This window comes from Schistocerca cancellata, chromosome 1 (assembly GCF_023864275.1).
Source record: "Schistocerca cancellata isolate TAMUIC-IGC-003103 chromosome 1, iqSchCanc2.1, whole genome shotgun sequence".
Classification (NCBI taxonomy): domain Eukaryota; kingdom Metazoa; phylum Arthropoda; class Insecta; order Orthoptera; family Acrididae; genus Schistocerca; species Schistocerca cancellata.
Genome location: NC_064626.1, coordinates 153,478,257 through 153,499,863, shown reverse-complemented (window position 1 = coordinate 153,499,863; position 21,607 = coordinate 153,478,257). Strand labels below are relative to the sequence as shown.

Here is a 21,607-nt window from a genome sequence, read left to right as displayed (position 1 = left end):
CTTAATAGATGTCATAATAGTGAATTTTTTTGTGTGTGCCTTCTTATTTCACAGAATTATGTTAAGCAGACTACCATAACCCAGCTCTTTATGACAACTATAAATTGGTTTCACCTCCAGTGGATTCTTTTCTCTCATTCCTACACCTTCCTCATTCCCATATTCCATATCTTTCTTCTTTTATGGTCTCGTTTAATTAGTACATTCTTCAGTTGATATCTGATGATGAAATTGAGTAACATACTTGACAAAATCCATGTAACAATGAATTTTTATAAATAATCTCTTCACTTCTTATGTATCATGAATGGAATAGCTTGATAGAGCTTTTACAACTAAGTTTTTACTACAACATCAGTCACAATGATTATTACTTTGTGCTGTCAGCTTCCTCATTAAATTCCCTGCCTTGTGCCTTATAATTTCAGAAGTAACTAATTACTTTGTATAAAAAATCTCCCTTAGTTAGTGGTAATACATGGTTAATTAATAATATCCACCATAAATTTGAGTACAAAAAGATGACGGTCACTGAAGAGTGAGTTATATAAATCCAATGACTATTCTTTACACACACACACACACACACACACACACACACACACACACACACACACACACACACACAGAGAGAGAGAGAGAGAGAGAGAGAGAGAGAGAGAGAGAGAGAGAGAGAGAGAGAGAGAAACATTCCACGTGGGAAAAATATATATAAAAAACAAAGATGCTTTAACTTACCAAACGAGAAAGTGCTGGTATGTTGATGGTAGACACAATAAAATAAAAAACACACACACAAATATTCAAGCTTTCGCAACCCATGGTTGCTTCATCAGGAAAGAGGGAAGGAGAGGGAAAGATAAAAGGATGTGGGTTTTAAGGGAGAGGATAAGGAGTCATTCCAATCCCAGGAGCGGAAAGACTTACCTTAGGGGGAAAAAAGGACAGGTATACACTCGCGCGCGTGCACACACACACACATCCATCCGCACACGTACAGACACAGGCAGACATACGTAAATGCAAAGAGGTTGGCCTCGACTGTCATCTCTGCCGAACCCTCTCCCTTAAAACCCACATCCTTTCATCTTTCCCTCTCCTTCCCTCTTTCCTGATGAAGCAACCATGGGTTGCGAAAGCTTGAATATTTGTCTGTGTGTTTGTGTGTTTTTTATTTTATTGTGTCTATCAACATACCAGCACTTTCTCATTTGACACAACACATTCTTTGCACTCATAATCAATTTCAATAAAATAATTTGCTTTGAGAGAAGATACAAGGAGTGTTAGAATAGGAACCATGAGAAACTTCAGAAGCTAGATGTGACGCAGCACAGCAAAAACAATTAATTGAATGAGACAGGTTCCAGTTGTTGACAAGATAGTAGAGAAATTTTGAATGTTATTGAAAAGGACAAGACTTCCATTAAATGTGAGGCTGAAATGAACTATGGAAAGAATTAAGAATACTAGTGGAAATGTGAGAAGATTAAGATTGTTTCCTGTGTAATATTTACAATTGCATATTATTATCACATGACCTGGGACATTTTTGTAATTCATTGAATGCATTATTTTGTAGTCCTTTAACTCAGTGAAGCTTGCAGAATATTGTTCTTTAGGTTAAGAAAGTGGTTCATTTTATCAGATTTTGTTGCTTGCTTCTGAACAGTTCAGAATGTTGGACTGATATAGGTTCCTACATATGTGGCTGCTTCTCCACAGTATTTTCTAAATGTTGCATGGATAGGAAGATAAGGATTTAATGTCCCACTCATGACAAGATTATTAATGGCAGGACAAAAGCTTGGACTGGGGAAAGAAATCAGCCTGTCCTTTTAAAAGGAACTGTCCCAGTATGTACAATTTAAGGAAACCATGGAAAACCTAATTCTGGATGACCAAAGATGGATATGAACTGTCATTACCTGAAATGTGTCTCTTAGTTCTTACCACTGTGCCACTGCACTCAAATTTGTAATGTTTGGTGAATGTATCTTCGTTGTAACGATGAGAGGAAGTGTCATATTGTATTAGCATACTTTTTATAGTTCCTTTCCTCTGCTAATTTTATTTGTAGCTCAATATAAAAACTTAGACGGTTTATTTTTGGATATTTTTGTCATGTGTTTAGAGATAGAACCTATGCAGGATGAAAAATTCATTGTACCTGTTAATTTTTGTTATTTTTCATCAGGATGAAATTGGATTAAAGGAGTGGGCCTTGTCACTGAGGTCAGCACATAAATGTTCTCTGGAGCTGCTTGGCAGCATGGCAAAGAAAGCAGGGAAAATATATGGAACAGAAAGGGATGCAAACAACAAAAATCCCTTCATAGCAACAAGAAACACCAATGGAAATTGAGGAGAACTCTTCGGATAGTGTTTTTTATTCAGTCGTCTCATCTTGCCAGAATGTGCATTGTTTGGCTATAATTAGGTCATGGTAACTCAGTGACATACACCAAGATTGCAGGCAAGGAGTAACTTGATGGTATTTGTACAAAAACCTCTTAATTTTTTGCTATATTTAAATGCCAAACCTTCCCTTATCCTATTACGGATATGTGATAGACGAGTAGGCCTCTTGTAAATAAATGTGTATGAAAGTTTTTTTATTTAAGTGAAAGATAATCAGAGGAATAGTACTGTCAGAGTGTTAGATGACAACTACGATAGCCAGCAAAATTAATATAATTTTATGCAACCAGTCATCATAACGTAAAATGCAGGACATTATTCCTTCACATCTGTGTGTGGTCATCCATTTTTAGATGAAGTTCTGTGAATTTCAGTGGTATGAGTGTTTAGAAGACATTGAAATACCAAGAAGCAGAGACTTATCATCCCCTGTAGTGGATCGAGAGACCACTGTGAAGTGTGTGTGAGAGCATGTTTCCTTGTGTGTACAAGTGTAGATACTTTTTTATTTTAATTTTGCCTTTTCCTTCCCTGAGAACATGTATTGATTGTTGGAAATTAATTTGCCAGTATTTATGTTAATGCTGGTATTTTATGTATGAGACATTTAGATACTGTACATATAATAAGAAACAAACAGTATTTTCACACAACAGTGCAAAATGTCTTCTCATAAGTACTTTAAAATATTTTTTGTTACACATCATTATTTATTTTGAAACAACATATTATGTGACAGACTATTAGCAAACTTTTAAGACATGCAGTGTGGAATATTATACATATTTCAGTTATGGTGTTATTACTTCTAGACTTGTGAATGTTTTTTTTTCCCAACAACTACATAAAATGCTGCTCACTGAACTCCTCTCTTAACACAGTCCAAGTTAAGTTGTACATGGTTGTTCCTGAGTTACAGTTTGTAATTTCTCATTTTACATGCTGAAGATGTAAAACATTGCTCAGAGTAAACTGTGACCGCTATTTCACGATATAAAAAAATTGCATTTTATTTTGGTTAACTTTTATATTAACTTAGTTCTTGAAGTTTTGTAATGATTCCTGCTGTTAAATTTCATGGCAAGTGACTACTGAGAATGGATATACCACAGTAAGATTCTTAACGATAATCAATTTATGTTCACAATACATGTTTCACTGTTCAGTAATTCTTGCATTTAAGAACTCAGGGTTTGACTGGATTACACATTTGAAGATACTGTATGCAACAGAATTATACATGTAATAACATTAGTAATTGTCCAGTGTGAGCTATAAATTCTGAAATACATTTTCATTTTTATCAATTTTCACTGAAACAGTAGCAGTTATTAAAGCCACTCAGAAATGAAGTGCTTCTGGAAGATTTGGTAGTTCAATCATATCTTCACTTAATTTAGACTAATTAATGCTCCAGTCAAAACAGCAAACACGTGTAGTGTGATCTGTTAACTTATTTATAAAAAGAGTCATTTCCTGTTAATAAGAAATGGTGACCTGTTCTCTGGCTGAAATTGTACTCAGTGCACAAAATGGATAAGAAAAGACAATTCAGAACATTAAAAATGTTACCACAAGAACTTACTTGGTTTCAATTTTATTAAAAATAAGTTCTTCTTCAAGTCTTTCATCTTGTGAGTCACAGATAAATCCCATTCTTCAGTTGTCCCCTCAAAGATGTTAATATAACATGTACCCGACAAAGCATTGTTACTGCAAGTCCAGCACAGTGGAAGTTGCAAATGTTGTACATTACTACCACAAACCTGTTCTAAAATAACTGAAATGAGTTGTGTGCAGACATTGCAAACTCCAATCTCCTAGAATTACTTTCAGATGTCTGTTGGATAGAATTTTTTGACATTTGCAATGCACAGTAATTAATGTGCTGTGGCCTAATATGTATCAATTGTGATTTTTTAATACTTAATAGTAAAAAAAGTTGCAAATGGCCTCAAATATGACAAACAGTGTAAGATACCAGAAAAAAGATACAACAAAGACAAGACCTGTCCAGTGACAAATTACACACTGAAATAAGAATGACAGAATTGTCTTTGCGATTCACTTAAAGTATCCCATCTCTTGAACATAGATATGTTTTGAAATGCTAATGAATGTAACTTACAGTGGTTTATTGAATTCCTTCTACTAGAGTACATGAAATACAGAGGTCCAGAGCTGTTTGATTTTTCACCACTTTTCCACATTTGTCTCTGTATAGATCTTTGAAACTAAAGGATTCATACTCGCAAGGAGGTCATCTTAGCTGTTAATTACGGATTTTGGTGAGTCTTGGGTATATTGTTGAGGGGTCTTCCTAAGTACCTGTCTAGCAGCTTTTTGTATGTGAGAAAATCAGCGTTGAAATTTTATGCATAGGGAGATGAGCTATAACGAGGAGTTGGGTCTTACTAAAAATTGTTCAGGAGGGAGACAAAGATAAATATAAGCAGTGAGAAAGAACTCTCTTGCTGTGCCATGGAATTTTCCCTGAGCACAGTACTTCCACATCTTTTCCTTACATTCCCATCATGGCCTTTTTCTCATACTAAAGGAACCATTGATCTGAAAAATTGAGATTACTAGTAGTTATATTTTTCTTTTTCTTTTGGTATAGTTCCAGTTGTTAAAGTTTTAGTGACTAATAAATATGCTCTTTTGTAGTGTTTCACATAATTTTATCTTGTTCTTGACATTTTAAGCAGACCAACTGTAATTTGTTTTACTCCTACAGCCGAACTGCATGTTAAAGCTGATTTCCCTCACCAGTTGAAACTGATGAGACTGTGTCAAGACAGCAGAGAGTTTTTTCTTGTTATAGTAGCGCTCGGCTAGTGGCATACAAGATAATTAATTGTTCATTGTTGCACCTTTATTCACTTTCATTTCCTGTGTATAGTTTCACTTCAAGAAAACGCTGATGGCTCCATGTGTAGCTATTTGCTTTCTTTTCATTTTAAATTTATTTAACATTTCTGTTATCAGTTCCTGTTTTGCAGTTTACTACTATAACTACATTGTGTTGTGTTACATGTATTTCAAAATTACTTCCGTCTCACTTTACGCAGTGATTCTCATTATGAAAATTTTCATATTGTGTGTCTGTCATTGTTTCCTGAATCCTTGGAACCAAAAAAAAAAATGGAGATTTTCCCCAATATTTCACCTATCCTGCACTGAGTATTTTTTTAAGTTTTCTATGATCAACTTTCACTTTTTAATGCTAAGATTAACTTATGTAAAACTATTGAAAATTCGTATGAACGAGCTTCTGTGCCTTTCCACCATATTTTTACAAAGCAGTTTCAGTTGATGGAGTGTGTTTTCCAAAAGAGAGAATCTTTTCCTTCGCATACAAATACTTTGGCAAAAATATTGACATTACAAGGGATAATACTAAAAAATGGTTTTGAACTTTTAAATTGTGAACAGAAACGAGTTACAACTCACAATTTAGCTGTCACTGCAGGCAATCAAGCTGACACACTAGTTCGGTATATGCTTATCCTTTCTTTCCAACTTGCTAACTCTATAGAGCTGAAAGAGCATGTGATTGTGATAGTACATAGAATAAACAGAAATGTAGATGAGTGGTAATCAGTCCTTCTCATGGTAATATTGAAACATAGTTTTCAAAATTAGCAAAAACTTGATGAAAATTATTCATATTCGCACCTACTGTTAAGGTGGTCATCATTTAAAAATTGTAATTGTAAAATCTTAAACTATTTTCACTGTAATTGTATAGAGCTACATACAAGATGAAGACATCTTTTCAGAACTGATATTCTGATCATAATTTTTAAATCAGTAGCACCGTGTATTGCCTGTAAGTGAAAACCAATTCCATTTCCTATCTCTGTGTTTTGTTTCACTTGGATCTGAATCCTTGGGACAGAAAAGTGCATGGTAACATTGTCAGATTTCTATATCTTTCTAGGGAGTATGCAAACAAGTTTAATTACTGAGAGTCAAAACATTTTAGTTTATTGACAATAATATTTTTGTGAACTGATCTTACACATTCAGTCGTATATTATTTAAACAGATTATTACTCAAAGTACCATCCTGAGAGGAGCTAAGAAATTATTTGTCACTTGACATGATTAGTATTAATGCTAACAAAACAAACTTCTGCTGTAAACATCTCAAGACCATTCCTCATTTCTTGTTTGAGTCTCATTACTGACCAATGTATATTCCAAACAACTTATTTAATAAGATGTAGTAAGATTATTGTGACCATTATTTATTTTGTACATTTACTGAATACAAAACTCGTGCTACATTAGTATATCAGTTGGTCAGTATGGTGAAGTGCACATTAAGTACTTCTGATAAACAGGAAAAATTTGTCATTGTTCAGTAGCTCTAAGATGATGTTGAATGTACATAACTTGTACCCTAACGGAATGAAGTAGTGTTGTCCACTTGATTGTTAGAACTCACATTATTAATGAATTACAGTCGCCTTTCCAGATTTGTGGATTTTGCTGTGAGATTATTTCCATTTTGATATATTGGTGTTTCTCATGTTACCATATCTGGAAAGAGCTTGTTAGGATGGGTTGCAAACCTTTGCAATCAATGATATGGAGAATGTGAGTTCTGTACTAGTTGAAGGGTATTAAATAGTTAAAGTCATAAAACTGATCTACATAGTTTGATTAATTATGCAATTTTTAATTTTTCTTATTAATTATGTATACCCAGTCATGTAAAAGAATTTTGTGTGAGTAATTATGGGCCACTTATATTTATTCATAGCACATTTTGATACCTTTTAAGTTACTTGCTTGTCAGCTGAAGTCTTGTGAGAGATAGAGATGATAAATAATACATTCAGCAGAAACAAGTTGTAGAAAGCATGAAATATTCATATTCAGATTCCGTATGTAGTGTGTGCAGTCTTTCTGAAAAAATTCTGAGGTGTTTAATGTGTTCTCTTTTCCTTTGTAGAATGTGTTAATTTCAGTAACAGTCTGTAGATACATTTCATCTCTGCTTTTATCCAGAATCCAGGAAGAGTGAAGAAAACAAATGTTATTTACAATAATGTACACAACTTAATTTTGTCACCAATCATTTGCAGAGAACTGTGAGATGTGAATGACAGTGTCACAACACACCAATTTTCGTGGTTCTATTGAAATAGTGGACAGAGGTAGTAACAAAACTATAATTACATGTCATTAACTATTGGCTACAAAAATGTAGTTTGGTAACTATGCTGTGACTCACTGAGGGAAACACAGAGCAGCATTTTATCATCTTTCAGACATAATCTAAATTCATTGTAACATTCCATTTAAAATGATTTGGATAAATTTTGTATCTGATTAAGTGCTTCAAGTGCAACAAGAAAAATATCATTTAAAAATAAGAATATTTTTGTAAAATAACAGAAAATTTGTTCTGTGTGAAAGCTTACTTCAGACACCATCCTAGATTAGAGGATATATTATATTTGTATTTATTTAGCAGAGGGAAAGTATTTCTCTGTTAAAAATGTAACAGATAAGTGATGTAATTTATTTGTGTTGAATCCAATACCAAACAGCAATAAACCAGAATTTTTACAAGTTTTTTAATGACAAGTAATGTGACAGGATTATCTATGTGCATATGTCAACATGTTTACTCAAGATCGGCTCTCATTTAAATTATTTTAGATCACTGAACGGGAACTCATGGAGGTTACCAAATAATTTACTACTATCCTATCTTAAAAACTTTATTTCTACCCATATTTATTTTCATTAATTCAGTAGTTCATTTTCTCAATCTTTATATGTTTTAAAGTTAAACCAGTTCATTACAAGAATGTCACAAACTTATAGACATACCATATTCCTATTGATACTTTTGTACTATGGGTAACTAAGTCATTATCTGCAATTTTTCATTGAGTTATTTTGTATTATTTGTCATTGTTAAATGCCACTTTGTGTCAGACAATTTTTTCTGACTGTGATTGCAAAAATACAATTCAGGAGAGGTTCATCAACTTGTCATGAATACTCGTTTTCTATTTTAAAATGTATAATTTATTATAAAGACTGCTATCCATGTATTGTAATCTGTTTATTTCTGCCATGCTTGCCTACATGCCTTCAAAGCAGAAACTGTGACATTTGTATTTATTACTTTTCTAATGAATCTTTTTTTATATAATAATGTTTTGATAATTATCGGTGGTTCAGTAGCTAATCTTGAATGGCTGTGCATTTCCTGTTGTTATGACAATTCAGAAAGGTTAATTGTAGTGGAAACTATCGTAACATGGGCTTCAAATATTATTGTCGAAGCTCTTAGTGCTATTTACCACACCTTTTTTGTAGCAACTGAAAGTTAAGGAATTGTCATGTAATATGCCAGTGGACATTTGTGTGTGTGTGTGTGTGTGTGTGTGTGTGTGTGTGTGTGTGTGTGTGTGTGTGTTTTGCAAGTATATTAAATTAAGTGCGTACTGTTTTACTTAGAACTTCATAAAAAGGAGTACATGAAGATGTTCATGGTATAGAAGGAAATGCGTTACAACAAAAATTGTTCTGAAATATTTGAACACTAGTTTTCTTTAAACAGCTTGTTTGTAATAAAAGGTTGATTCACTTCAGTTGCACATGAACATCTTATTCACTTTTGTGGAGGCCCTTCTATGAGAAATTATATTTATTAATTTGCAGAATATTTCTTATTTGTGCAATTGAAACGGAGAAGGGTAAATGGGAAAAGTTTACAAACTTTTACAGCTTTTGCTAATGTTCTTGGACATTATTTCTGCTGGTGTACATATCTTTCTGAGCAATAAAATGTAGTGATTTTATTTTTGGCATATTGTGCAGTTTCAGATTATACAAATAACTTTGTAAACGCCCACAGTGTATTTGTATAAGTACATATCTCTTTTTCTAGTCAAGTTTGAACACTGATGTCAGTGGTGCTATGTAAAATTTGTAAGGAAACACGTTGGGTATACCTAAGTGTATTGTAAATTTTCGATGTACAATTTGATGTTAATAGTTCTGGATGTAACACTTTCATTCTGTTACACTCATTGAGAGGCTTGCCCTATTTTTCTCTTTGTGGTGCCTCATTGTGCTGAGGCTTTCATAATACATAAAAGTGTGCAGAACAACAAACACAGTTTGGCCTTGTAATGTGTGTTGTTTAACAATTCAAATTTGAATTTAATTGGAATGAAAGTGTTTTGCAGTCACATGGTAAACAACACCAGATGTTCCAAATTTGATCATTTTTGCCTGCAAAGTATTCAGTGAGTTGTGCATGTATGATAAATTAAATAGCTCAGAGATTCTCCTGCGTATCTCAGAAGGCTGAAGTCCTTACGGGGAAGGATACAGTAAAGTGAAAGACGTGATTCATAGCCTCACAGCTGTGACAAGTGCTGTTTCAGTTGGGCATCTAGTCAATGGTTGGCAGTGAAGATATTATGTAGACTGGATGGGAGGGACAGATATAACAGTAAGTTTGTATTTTGAAACATGGGGTCTGGGTTAGATAATTCCTTCACTATATTCTTCTGGAAGAGAAGAGGAGGTCTGTATCAATATTTGAGATGTGCTTAGATGGGTCAATGGGTGAGAACTGCTTGCACAATTTCAAATGTTTCCCTTTCACCAAACAATTTAGCAAAATGCTGATTACAGTACATATATGCCTTCCTTTGTCCACTCATAAGTTAGATGGTGGTGCTGTGAAACATTGCCATTAAATGTGCAAGTGAAACATGATGAACATTCACCCTTTTTGGTAAAAATATAATGATCATATGACATTACGTACAACATTATTGACCAGGAGACCACCATCTGGAGTTGTTTGGGCCCTCAGTTCAAGTCTTTCTGTTTGATGTCATTTCAGTGACTTGCACATCTGTGTGATGAAGATGATTAGGACAACACAAACACTGAGTACATGAGGAAAAGAAATCTCTGAGCCAGCCAGGAATCAAACCTGAGACTCTTAAATAAAGAGGTGGCTGTGTTAACCTCTTGACAACAAGCTGTAGACAACTATTAGGGTGTGGAGCCACAATTGAATTGATCCACCTGTCCACAGTAGTCCAGCTTGTGAAAGTCATTCCATACCTGCATAAGTACTGCACGATACTTGAGATGAACTCTTTGTACTGTGGTCAAGCCCTGGTATCCCTATACAATTATTAGACATTCATCCATCACCAAATTAAATATTCCATGATGCTATAGGATGTATCCTATGAATACATCCCTTCTTTTTAAACAAAATTAAACAGTGGAAAGTCTAGGATGGAATTATAACAATGTTGTGAGGGGGATAGACTGATACTCGCCATATAGTGGAGATGCTGAGTCACAGACAGGTACAACAAAAAGGCTGCTAAACAAATGAGCGCCGTGTGGGGTAGCCACGTCTTGCCATGGTTCACGTGGCTCCCCCTACCATCGGAGGTTCGAGTCCTCCCTCGGGCATGGGCGTGTGTGTCGTCCTTAGCGTAAGTTAGATTAAGTAGTGTGTAAGCCTAGGGACCAATGACCTTGGCAGTTTGGTTCCATAATAACTCACCCCAAATTAAAAAAAAGTGAGCAATTGGCCAAGAGACCTTCTTCTAAAGAAGCCAGAAAACACACACACCACTGTTTCTGGCCACTGAGGCCAGACTGTGAACAACCCAGCAACTGCACATGATTGATGGGAGAAGCAATCTGGGTGGTGGGAGAAAGGAGGAGGCTGGAGCGGGAAGAGGAAGGGATATCAGGGCGGGGGTGGCAGGCGGTAATGTGATGCTTTTGGGAGCATACAGGGATTTGGTCCAAACGGGGTATGGTAGTTAGTTGCAGTTTGGAGGTCAGATGGGGTCGGAGGGGGCAAAAGGTGTGGAAAAAGAGAGAAGAGAATGTGGGTGCGATGGTAGAATAGAAGGCTGTGTAGTGCTGGAGTGGGAGCAGGGAAGGGGATAGGAGTGTGAAGGACAGTGACTAGTGAAGGTTGAGGCCAAGGGGGTTATGGAAATGTAGGGCATTGCAGCAGAGTTCCCACTTACGCAATTCAGAATGTGAATCACATTCTCCACCAGGATTTCAGCTGCCTCTCATCATGCCCTGAAATGTATATTCTACTAACTATCCTTTCCACCATCTACTGAATGTACACAATATTCACATCCATCCCTACTACACCCTTGCTCCTAACCTCTTGCTTCATGGCTCATATCCCTGTAATAGACCTAGATGTAAGACCTGTCTCATACATCCTCCCACCATCACCTACTCCAGTCCGGTCGAAAACATCACCTATCCCATCAAAGGCAGGGCTGCCTGTGAAAGCAGTCATGCAATCTACATGCTAAGCTGCAACAGCTGTGCTGCATTCTATGTGGCAAGACAGCCAACAAGCTTTCTGTCCACATGAATGACCACCAACAAACTGTGGGCAAGAGACAGCTGGACAACCCAGTTATTGAGCATGCTGCTCACTTCAGAGACTGCATCATCTTGGTCCTCCCTACCAACACCAGATTTCTTGAACTGCACAGGTGGGAACTCTCCCTGCAATATATCCTACATTCCCGTAAACCCCCACCCCCCCCACCCCCTCACCATCGACCTCAACCTTCACTAGTCATTGTCCTTTACCCACCTATATCCCCTTCCCAGCACCCACTCCAGTACTATACACCCTTCTATTCTACCAACGCACACAAAGTCTCTTTACTTCTCTCCTTTTCCGCACCTTCCTGTCTCCCGTCTAACCTTCCAACTGCACCTAGCTGCCCTATCCTGCCTGGACCACATACCTGTATGCTTCCACAAGTAGCATTTTACCATCTGCCACCTCTACCCTGCTATCCCTTCTCCTTTCCACCCCAGCCTCCTCCTTTCTCCCACAACCCAGGTCATCATGAGCAGTTGCTCGCAGTCTGGTCTCGGAGGCCACTCAGCGACCAGTGATAGTGGTCATGTGTTTGAGAGTTGTGCTTGCGCGAATATGCGTGTGTGTGTGAGTGTCCTGTAGAAAAAGGGCTTTTGGCTGAAAGCTCACTTGTTTAGCAGTCTCCGACTCTTCATCTCCACTATATGGTGAGTAGCAACCTATCCATTTCATACTATTCTTTTTAGACAAGTTAGGCCATAGATACCTTTTCTCCTCTATTTGATTAAGTTACATCACACTGCAGATGTTTCAAGTCTTATTCTGTCCATGCTGTTTATTGACCATGTTTCACTTTTTTATAATGCAACACTCCAAGCAAATACTTTCAGAAAATACGTCCTAACGTATTTCTCATTTTCAGAAATGCTTACCTTCCCATTCTATATCTACATTTTAAAATTCTCCTGATTTCTGCTACCAACAGAATTTTGAAGTCTGAATACAATACTAATCCAGCACTTGCAGTAACTCATTTTCTGATATAAATCGTTCAGCACACCTGACTTAATTTGATGACTTTTATTTAAGTTTATATTATAAACTCTTTCCATTCCTGTCAACTGATCTTCCAACTCAACATAATGGATCCAAAAACAGGCACAACCAACCATCCTGCAGATTCACAGACGACTTTCCTAGCCACCTGAGTTGAGGAATTACCATTCTGGAAGGTGTAATCACTTACTGAGAACATCATCTTTGCTACTGATTGAACATAGTAATCTAAAAAGATTTCATATATCATACTAGTTAACTGGTGTGCAAGAAGTATGAGACAGGTGAAATACCCTCAGACTTCAAGAAAAATGTAGTAATTCCAATGCTAGAAAGAGTAGGTGCTAAGGTACAAATATTACTAAACTATCAGTTTATTAAATCATGGTAGCAAACTACTAAGATGAATTCTTCACAAGAGAATGGAAAAACTGGTAGAAGCCAACCTCAGGGAAGATCAGCTTGGATTCCAGAGAAATGCGGAAACGTGTAGGCAATACTATGCCTAAAACTTATCTTAGAAAGTAGGGCCGACCGAAGTGGCCGTGCGGTTAAAGGCGCTGCAGTCTGGAACCGCAAGACCGCTACGGTCGCAGGTTCGAATCCTGCCTCGGGCATGGATGTTTGTGATGTCTTTAGGTTAGTTAGGTTTAACTAGTTCTAAGTTCTAGGGGACTAATGACCTCAGAAGTTGAGTCCCATAGTGCTCAGAGCCATTTTTTTAGAAAATAGGTTAAGGGAAGGCAAACCTATCCTTATAGCATTTGTAGACAGAGAAAGCTATTGAAAATATTGCCTGGAATTTCTCTTTGAAATACTGAAATTAGCAAGGGTAAAATACAGGGAGTGAAAGGCTATTTACAACTTATACATAAACCAACTAATAGTTATTGGAGCTGAAAGGCATGAAAGCAAAGCAGGGCTGTAGCCTATTGCTGTTGTTATTCAATCTGTACATTGAGCAAGCAGTAAAGGAAACCAAAGAAAAATTTGGAGTAGCAATTTAAGTTCAGGGAGAAGAAATAAAAACTATAAGTTTGCCAATGGCATTGTAATTCTGTCAGACAGCAAAGGACCTGGAAGAGGATTTGAAAAGAATGGAAAATGTCTTGAAAGGAGGATATAAGATGAACATCAACAATAGCTAAATAAGAATAATGCAATGTAGTTGAATTAAATCAGGCAATGCTGAGGGAATTACGTTAGAAAAGAGACACTTAAAGTAGTAGATGAGGTTTGTTATCTGGGCAGCAAAATCAAGGATGATGGCCAAAATAGAGAGGCTATAAAATGTAAACTGGCAGTGGCAAGAAAAGCATTTCTGAAGAAGAGAAATTTGTTATCATCAAAATATAGAATTAAGTGTTAGGACATCTTTTCTGAAAGTATTTGTATGAAGTGTAGCCATGTATGGAAGTGAAACATGGACAACAAGCAATTTAGACAGGAGTAGAATAGAACCTTTTGAAATGTGGAGCTACAGGAGAATGCAGAAGATTATATGGGTAGATCACACAACCAATGAGGAGGTATTGAACAGAACTGGGAGAAAAGAAATTTGTGCCACAATCTGACTAGAAGAAGGGATCAGTTTATAAGACATTCTGAGACATCAAGGGATCACTAATTTAGTACTGGAGGGAAGAGTGTGTGTGTGTGGGGGGGGGGGGGATATTTGTGGAGGGACACAATGAGATAAATACAGTAAGCATATTCAGAAAGATGGAAGTTGCAGTAGTTATTCAGAGAAGTACAGGCTTGCACAGGATAGATTAGCACTGAAAGTTGCATCAAACCAATCTTGGGGCTGAAGACCACAATAACAGCAACTACCACTTATCTTTCTTTTCACATTGACCATGAAAGCTATTAAAGGTCAGCATATGAAAGCTCAATATATTACAAAAACTTCTGCATGCTTTACATTTGGAAAAAGACAATCTGGATGTATTCTTTGCCTGGTGTTCCTCCATGTTTATACATATTCTAAAAAGAAATATGTTTAAATGAAGACTGTACTGGACATATTACCTGCTTCCACTAATCTACATCTACATGGATACTCTGCAAATTACATTACAGAGGGTTCATCAAACCACCTTCACAATAACACTATTTTTACAATCTGGTGCAGTGTGCGGAAAAAACGAGCACTTATATCTTTCTGTGAGAGATTTGATTTCCCTTATTTTATTGCGGTGATCATTTCTCCATATGTAGGTCAGTATCAACAAAATATTTTTGCATTCAGAGGAGAAAGTTTGTGATCCAAATTTCATGAGAAGGTTCTTCCGCAGTGAAAAATGCCTTTGTTTTAATTATGTCCACCCCAAACCCTGTATCATTTCAGTGACAGTCTATCCCATATTTCGTGATAACACAAAACTTGCTGCCCTTCTTTGAACTTTCTCGATGTACTCCGCCGGTCCTATCTGGTAAGGATCCCCCACTGCACAGCAGTATTCTTAAACAGATCACACAGCCATAGTTTAGACAGTCTCTTTAGTAGATCTGTTACATTTTCTAAGTGTCGTGCCAATAAAATGCAGTTTTTGGTTAGCCTTCCTCACGACATTTTCTATGTGTTCCTTGCAATTTAAGTTGTTCATAAATGTAATCCTAGGTACATAATTGAATTTACGGACTTCAAATTTGACTGATTTATCATGTAATTGAAGTTTAATGGATTCCTTTTAGCACTCATGTGGGTGACCTCACACTTTTTGTTATTTAGGGTCGGTTGCCAATTTTTTCACTACTACTAGTTGATAAATGACAAGATCATCTGCAATCAACCTAAGACGCGTGCTCAGATTGTCTCCCAAATCATTTATAAAGATAGGGAACAGCAAAGAGCCTATAACGCTACCTTGGGGAATGCCAGAAATCACTTGTATTTTACTCGATTACTTTCTGTCAGTTACTACGAACTGTGACCTCTCTGACTGGAAATAACAAATCCAGTCACATAACTAAGATGATATTCCATAAGCACGCAATTTCGCTACAAGCCACTTGTGTGGTACAATGTCAAAAGCCTTCCCGAAATCTAGAAATATGGAATCAATTTGAAATCCCTTGTCAGTAGCACTCGGCAGTCCATGTAAGTAATGAACTAGTTGTGTCTCATAAGAACGAGGTTTCTAAAGCCATGTTGACTGTGTGCCAATAGACAGTTCTCTTCGATGTAATGCCTAGTGTTCGAATACAATATATGTTCCAGAATCCTACTGCATACTGACGTTAATGATATGGTGGATTACTACTACTACCATTCTTGAATACTTGTGTGACCTGTACAATTTTCCAGTCTTTGGGTATGGGGTGAATAGTTGTATATGATTGTTAAGTATGGAGCTATTGTATCAGCACACTCTGAAAGGAACCTGACTAGTATACTGTCTGGACTTTTGTTAAGTGATTTAGGCTATTTAAGCTGCTTCACTTCTCTGAGGATATCTATTTCTACATTACTCATGTTTGCAACTGTTCTTGATTCAAATTATGGAATATTTACTTTGTCTCTTTGGTGAATGAATTTTGGACGGCTGTGTCTAGTAACTCAGCTTTGGCAGCACTGTTGCTGATTGTATATCCATCGCTGCTGTGCAGAGAAGGTATTTATTGTGTCTTGCTGCTAGTATATTTCACATATGACCAGAATCTTCCTGGTTTTTTTCCCCAGGTTTTGGGACAAAGTTCCATTGTAGAAACTATTATAAACATCTCGTATTGAAGGCCACGCTAAATTTCGAGCTTCTGTAAAAGATCACCAATCTTGGAGAATTTGCATCCATTTAAAATTTTTTTTCATTGTTTCTGCAAGAGTGTTCTGACCTGTTTTGTGTAACAAGGAGAATCAGCTCCGTATTTTGTTAATTTATTTGGTGTAAATCTCTCAATTGCTGCTGATACTATTTCCTTGAATTTAAGCCACATCTGGTCTATACTTACTTTAATTTGGAAGGAGTGGAGATTGTCTTCCAGAAAGGCATCACATGAACTTTTATCTGCTTTTTTGAATAGGTATATTTTTCATTTAGTTTTGGAGGATTTGACAGTTACAATATTCAGTCTCACTACAACAACCCTGTGTTCACTAATCCCTGTATCTGTTTTGATGCTTGTTATTAGCTCAGGATTATTTTTTGCGAAGAGGTCAAGTGTGTTTTCACAACCGGAAAATCACCTTCTGAGACTTATGAACTATTAAAACCAACTTTTGGAGATAACTGTATGAGACAGTCAAATGTTTTTGTCTGGTTCAAGAGATTTAAAAATGGCCACGAATCATTTGAAGATGATCCACAGTTCGCCCATCCTTCCACCTCAAAAACGAATGAAAATGTTGTGAAAGTTCACGACTTAGTGTGTCTGATTGTAGACTTACAATTAGGGAGATAGCTGATGAATGTAATTTAAGTTTCTATGTAGTTCAGTCAATTTTAAATGAAGATCTGAACATGCACTGAGTGTCCACAAAATTCATTCCAAAAGTATTGTCAAGTGACCAGAGACAATACCAACTTGAAATGAGCCAAGAACTGATTAATCAGACTAAAAATGATCCAGATTTGTTAAATTGGGTAATTATAGGTGACAAATCATGGGTATGATCCTGAAACAAAGTGCAGTCTTTCACCATGACCGAAAAAAGCATGGCAAAGCTGGTCGAAGGAGAAGACAATGTTGGTGATTTTTTTTCTATTCTACCAGTATTGTGTATCATGAATTTACCCTTGGAGGACAGACAATTAACCAGGAATACTACAAATGTGTCCTTGAGTGTTTGCATGAAAAGGTGCGGAAGAAAAGGCCTGCATTGTGGAAAAACAGGAGTTGGGTGCTACACAATGGCAATGCTCTGGCTCATTGTGACTTCTCCATCGTTGAATTTGTGACCAAAATCAAAATTCCTGTGCTTCCACAACCACCATATTCCCCTGATTTAGCCACTGCGGACTTCTAACTGTCCCCTAAACTGAAATTTTCACTGAAAGGGAAGCAATTTGACTTGATTGAAGACATCCAGGCAAATATGGAGGGCGTCCTTAACACACTTCAGGAAAAAAATTTTCCAGGAATGTCTCCAAAAGTGGAAACACCATTGGTGTTGGTGTATTCAGTCAGAGGGGGACTATTTTGAAAGAGGTGCATCACAGTAGCATGTAAGTACCACCACTGTACAATTACAAGCCTGTTCTTAAAACTTTCCAGTTACACCTCGTACATTCTTCCTGTGTTTGGGCTGCACACTTTGAGACTGAATCCCTTTTTGTGTTTTCCTGAGACACTCTAATCTAAAGAACTGCCCAGTCCACATCACACAGCGAACCCAAAACCCATCCACCCTATGGTGTAAGTTGAGAAATCTGCATCCTACATGGTCACAGAACTGTCTGAGCCTCTTGATTCAGACCTCCACTTGGCTCTGTACCAGAGGTGTACAATCAGTCCTGTCGACTATGCTGCAAATGGTGAGCTCTGCTTTCATCTCGCAAGCAAGACTAGCAGCCTGTACCACTTCTGTTAGCCACTAGAAATCAGAGAGAATCTCTCCCAATCCAAAGCGACACACATCATTGGTACTGACGTGAGCCACCACCTGCAGTTGGCTGCAACCTGTGCTCTTCATGGCATCTGGAAGGACCCATTTCACATCTGGAATGACTCCATGCAGGATGCATATGGGTCACATCAGCTTTCTTCCCTGTCTTGGCAGCCGTGTCCATAAGGGGCCTCATAAACCGCCTAACATCGGAGCTCCCAACTACCAATAACCACCCTCTGTGATTGCCCAGATCTTGCAGGCTTAGAGGTTCCTCTGAAGTAGGACAGGTGACTGCATCTAGCTGAGCAACAGTGTTGGCCACAGACAGCACCTGTAACCTGTTTGTCAGACTAACTGGGGAGGCCTTATGTGTGGTCCCCTGGGAAGTCTGATATTCATGATGATGATAATAACAAGAGAAGGTGAAACCCTGTACTAGCTCAAGAAACAACTATCTCAAATGGAAGCAATGTGGCAAGCAAGCATTTAATGTCCATATTTTATGGACAAATCATCATAAACAGTGTTATATACAGTTACTTCACAATACCCTACCATCCACGGTTCATGGTCTAGTGGCTAGTGTTGTTGCTTCTGGATCACAGGGTCCCAAGTTCAATTCCTGGCCAGGTTGGGGATTTTCCCATCTAGGGACTGGGTGTTTGTGTTGTCATCATCATCTCATCATCATTTTGGAAAGTGGTGAGATTGGAAATGGAAAGATTGGGAAGTTGTGTGGATGCTGATGACCATGATGTTGAGTGCCCCACAAACTAACATCATCATCACAATACCCTACAGACAGGTTTTGGACTGTACCTGGCACTTTGGCACCCAGTCTGGTATCAGAAACTAGTCAACCCAATTTTCCCGCTTGACAGTGAAAACTCAGTTTTGGAAATTTCAATTGTTGAGAATGGGATTTGAACATGGTATCGCCAGGTAAAGCACCATGACAAAAGCGTATTAGTTATGTGCAAATAAAAGACAGCTTAACATACCATTCTGCTCTGAGATAACACTTTATGACATCACCAGTTTCCAACTTGTGTGTTGTCATTTTGGCACTACAAGCAGACAGTGTTTGTCCCAGCAGGTCAATGGTAAAGTGGTAGAATACGGAACTAAAGGTCTCACATTCAGTCTCTGGTCACTCCTAGAATTTATATCTGTCCCTTATCAGTTCTTTCACCTTTGGCTATGTTTATTGGTATGGAAAATGCTGAGTTGCACTGTGGTTTGGAGCCCACATTAAACTGTAGGTCCCGCTATAACTGGTTGGGTAAATCAGTTCACAGGTTGGAGAAAGACAATGACATGTCACCGCTAACAGGACTATGCCTAATAAGGCATTTTAGTGCTCAGACAAATCATGAGATTGATGACCATTTTACTTTCTTATGCAGACAGTAAATTTGGGTGCAAATGCTTGTAGCAATTTTGCTAGTGGTTATAGTTTTGTAATTCCACAGCAAATGTTGTGCACCTAGTAATAGAATTACTACTGATTTTATAGAAAGTGCAGCTGTCTGCTACCATAACAGAACCATCATACAGTATATGGCTGCAGACAGAACACATTCAGAAATGGTGTTTGAAAAAACTATGAAGCTGTTGCATATCCAAAAGTGACACTAATGAGCTCAAATTTTAATAGCAACTTGGCTGAACAAAAATTGCAGATGACTGATTCTAGAGAGTATTCATGAGCCTTATTTATATAAATTGTCTAATTTTATCAGTTTGCAGATCACTGCTTTTTATTTTCAAATTAACAGTTTCAGTGCAATGTCATCCATCTTCACATCTGTTAATCAATGAAATAAATTACAGTTGGTTTCTAATCCATGTTTACAAAGCTTAACTAAGAAAACAAAACAAGTACAATACAAAAGTTGTGTAACATACCATATGTTGTATTTAAAGAGTAACTTCTTGTAAGGGAACTGTCAGTTCACTGTCATATTTGAAAAACACATCCACATGAAGCCAATTTATATTAAAATTTTAAAAGAAATTTAACTGGTGCAAACTGCAGCAGTAAAGAAAGAATGCCCTTATCCATATGAAATGGATTTAAACTGCGGTACTGAAATAATTCATAGATAAAAATGTTTTTAAGTATTAGATATAAAACAAACCTTTGCAAACAAATTAAAGTAAAAAAAGATGTAAAATAATTTGTGAATTGCAAATACCTCCTACAGCATTATAGAACGCCCTCTATATGGATTAAAATACCATACTGAAATGAAACTTCCTGACAGATTAAAATTGTGTGCCGGACTGAGACTCAAACTCAGGATTTTTGCCTTTTGCGGGCAAGTGCTCTAGCAACTGAGCTACCTAAGCATGACTAATGACCTGCCCTCACAGCTTTACTTTCACCAGTATCTCATTTCTTACCTTTCAAACTTTACAGAAGCTCTCCTGTGAAACTTGCAAAACTAGCACTCCTGGGAGAATGGAGTGCTAGTTCTGCAAATTTCTCAGGAGTGCTCCTGTAAAGTTTGGAAGGTAGGAGACGAGCTACTGGCAGAAGTAAAGCTGTGAGGACAGGTCATGAGTCATGCTTGGATAGCTCAGTTGGTAGAGCACTTGCCCAAAAAAGGCAAAGGTCCCAAGTTTGAGTCTCAGTCAGGCACACAGTTTCAATCTGTCAGGAAGTTTCATATCAGCGCACACTCCACTGCACAGTGAAAATTTCATTCTGGAAACATCCCCCAGGCTGTGGCAAAGGCATGTCTCCACAATATCCTTTCTTCCAGGAGAGCTTGTTTTGAAAGTTCCGCAGGAGAGCTCCTGTGAACTTTTGAAGGTAGAAGATGTACTGGCAGAAGTAAAGCTGTGAGGATGGGTCATGAGTAGTGCTTGGCTTAGTCAGTTGATAGAGCACTTGCCCGTGAAAGGCAAAGGTCCTGAGTTTGAGTCTTTGTCCAGCACACAGTTTTAATCTATCAGGAAGTTCCATATTAGTGCACACTCTGCTGCAGAGTGCAAATTTCAATCTGGAACTATACTGGAATAATAAATACATAAACATTCCAAAGAATTATAAACAAGACATTAATGAGGTTTTTGTAGCTTTATAAATATATTTTCATTACAAGAAAAAATTTAATATCTTCAAAAAATTGGTCTTTCTTTTCAAAAATCATATAGGGAGCCTAGTACATGCCATGCCGAAAGCAGTGCAATGT

At 37.2% G+C, this 21,607-nt stretch overlaps 1 protein-coding gene across 1 annotated transcript in view; it reads left to right on the top strand.

The window, feature by feature from the left end:
* The window catches only part of LOC126167332 (G protein-coupled receptor kinase 1), a 1,141,113-nt gene extending 1,131,577 nt beyond the window's left edge, over positions 1–9,536 (top strand). Inside the window, exon 16 of the mRNA XM_049920468.1 lies at positions 2,198–9,536. Within this exon, the coding sequence (XP_049776425.1) occupies positions 2,198–2,365 (168 nt within the window). The 3' untranslated portion in view covers positions 2,366–9,536. The remainder of the gene's footprint in view (positions 1–2,197) is intronic.
* Positions 9,537–21,607: the final 12,071 nt, after the last annotated feature.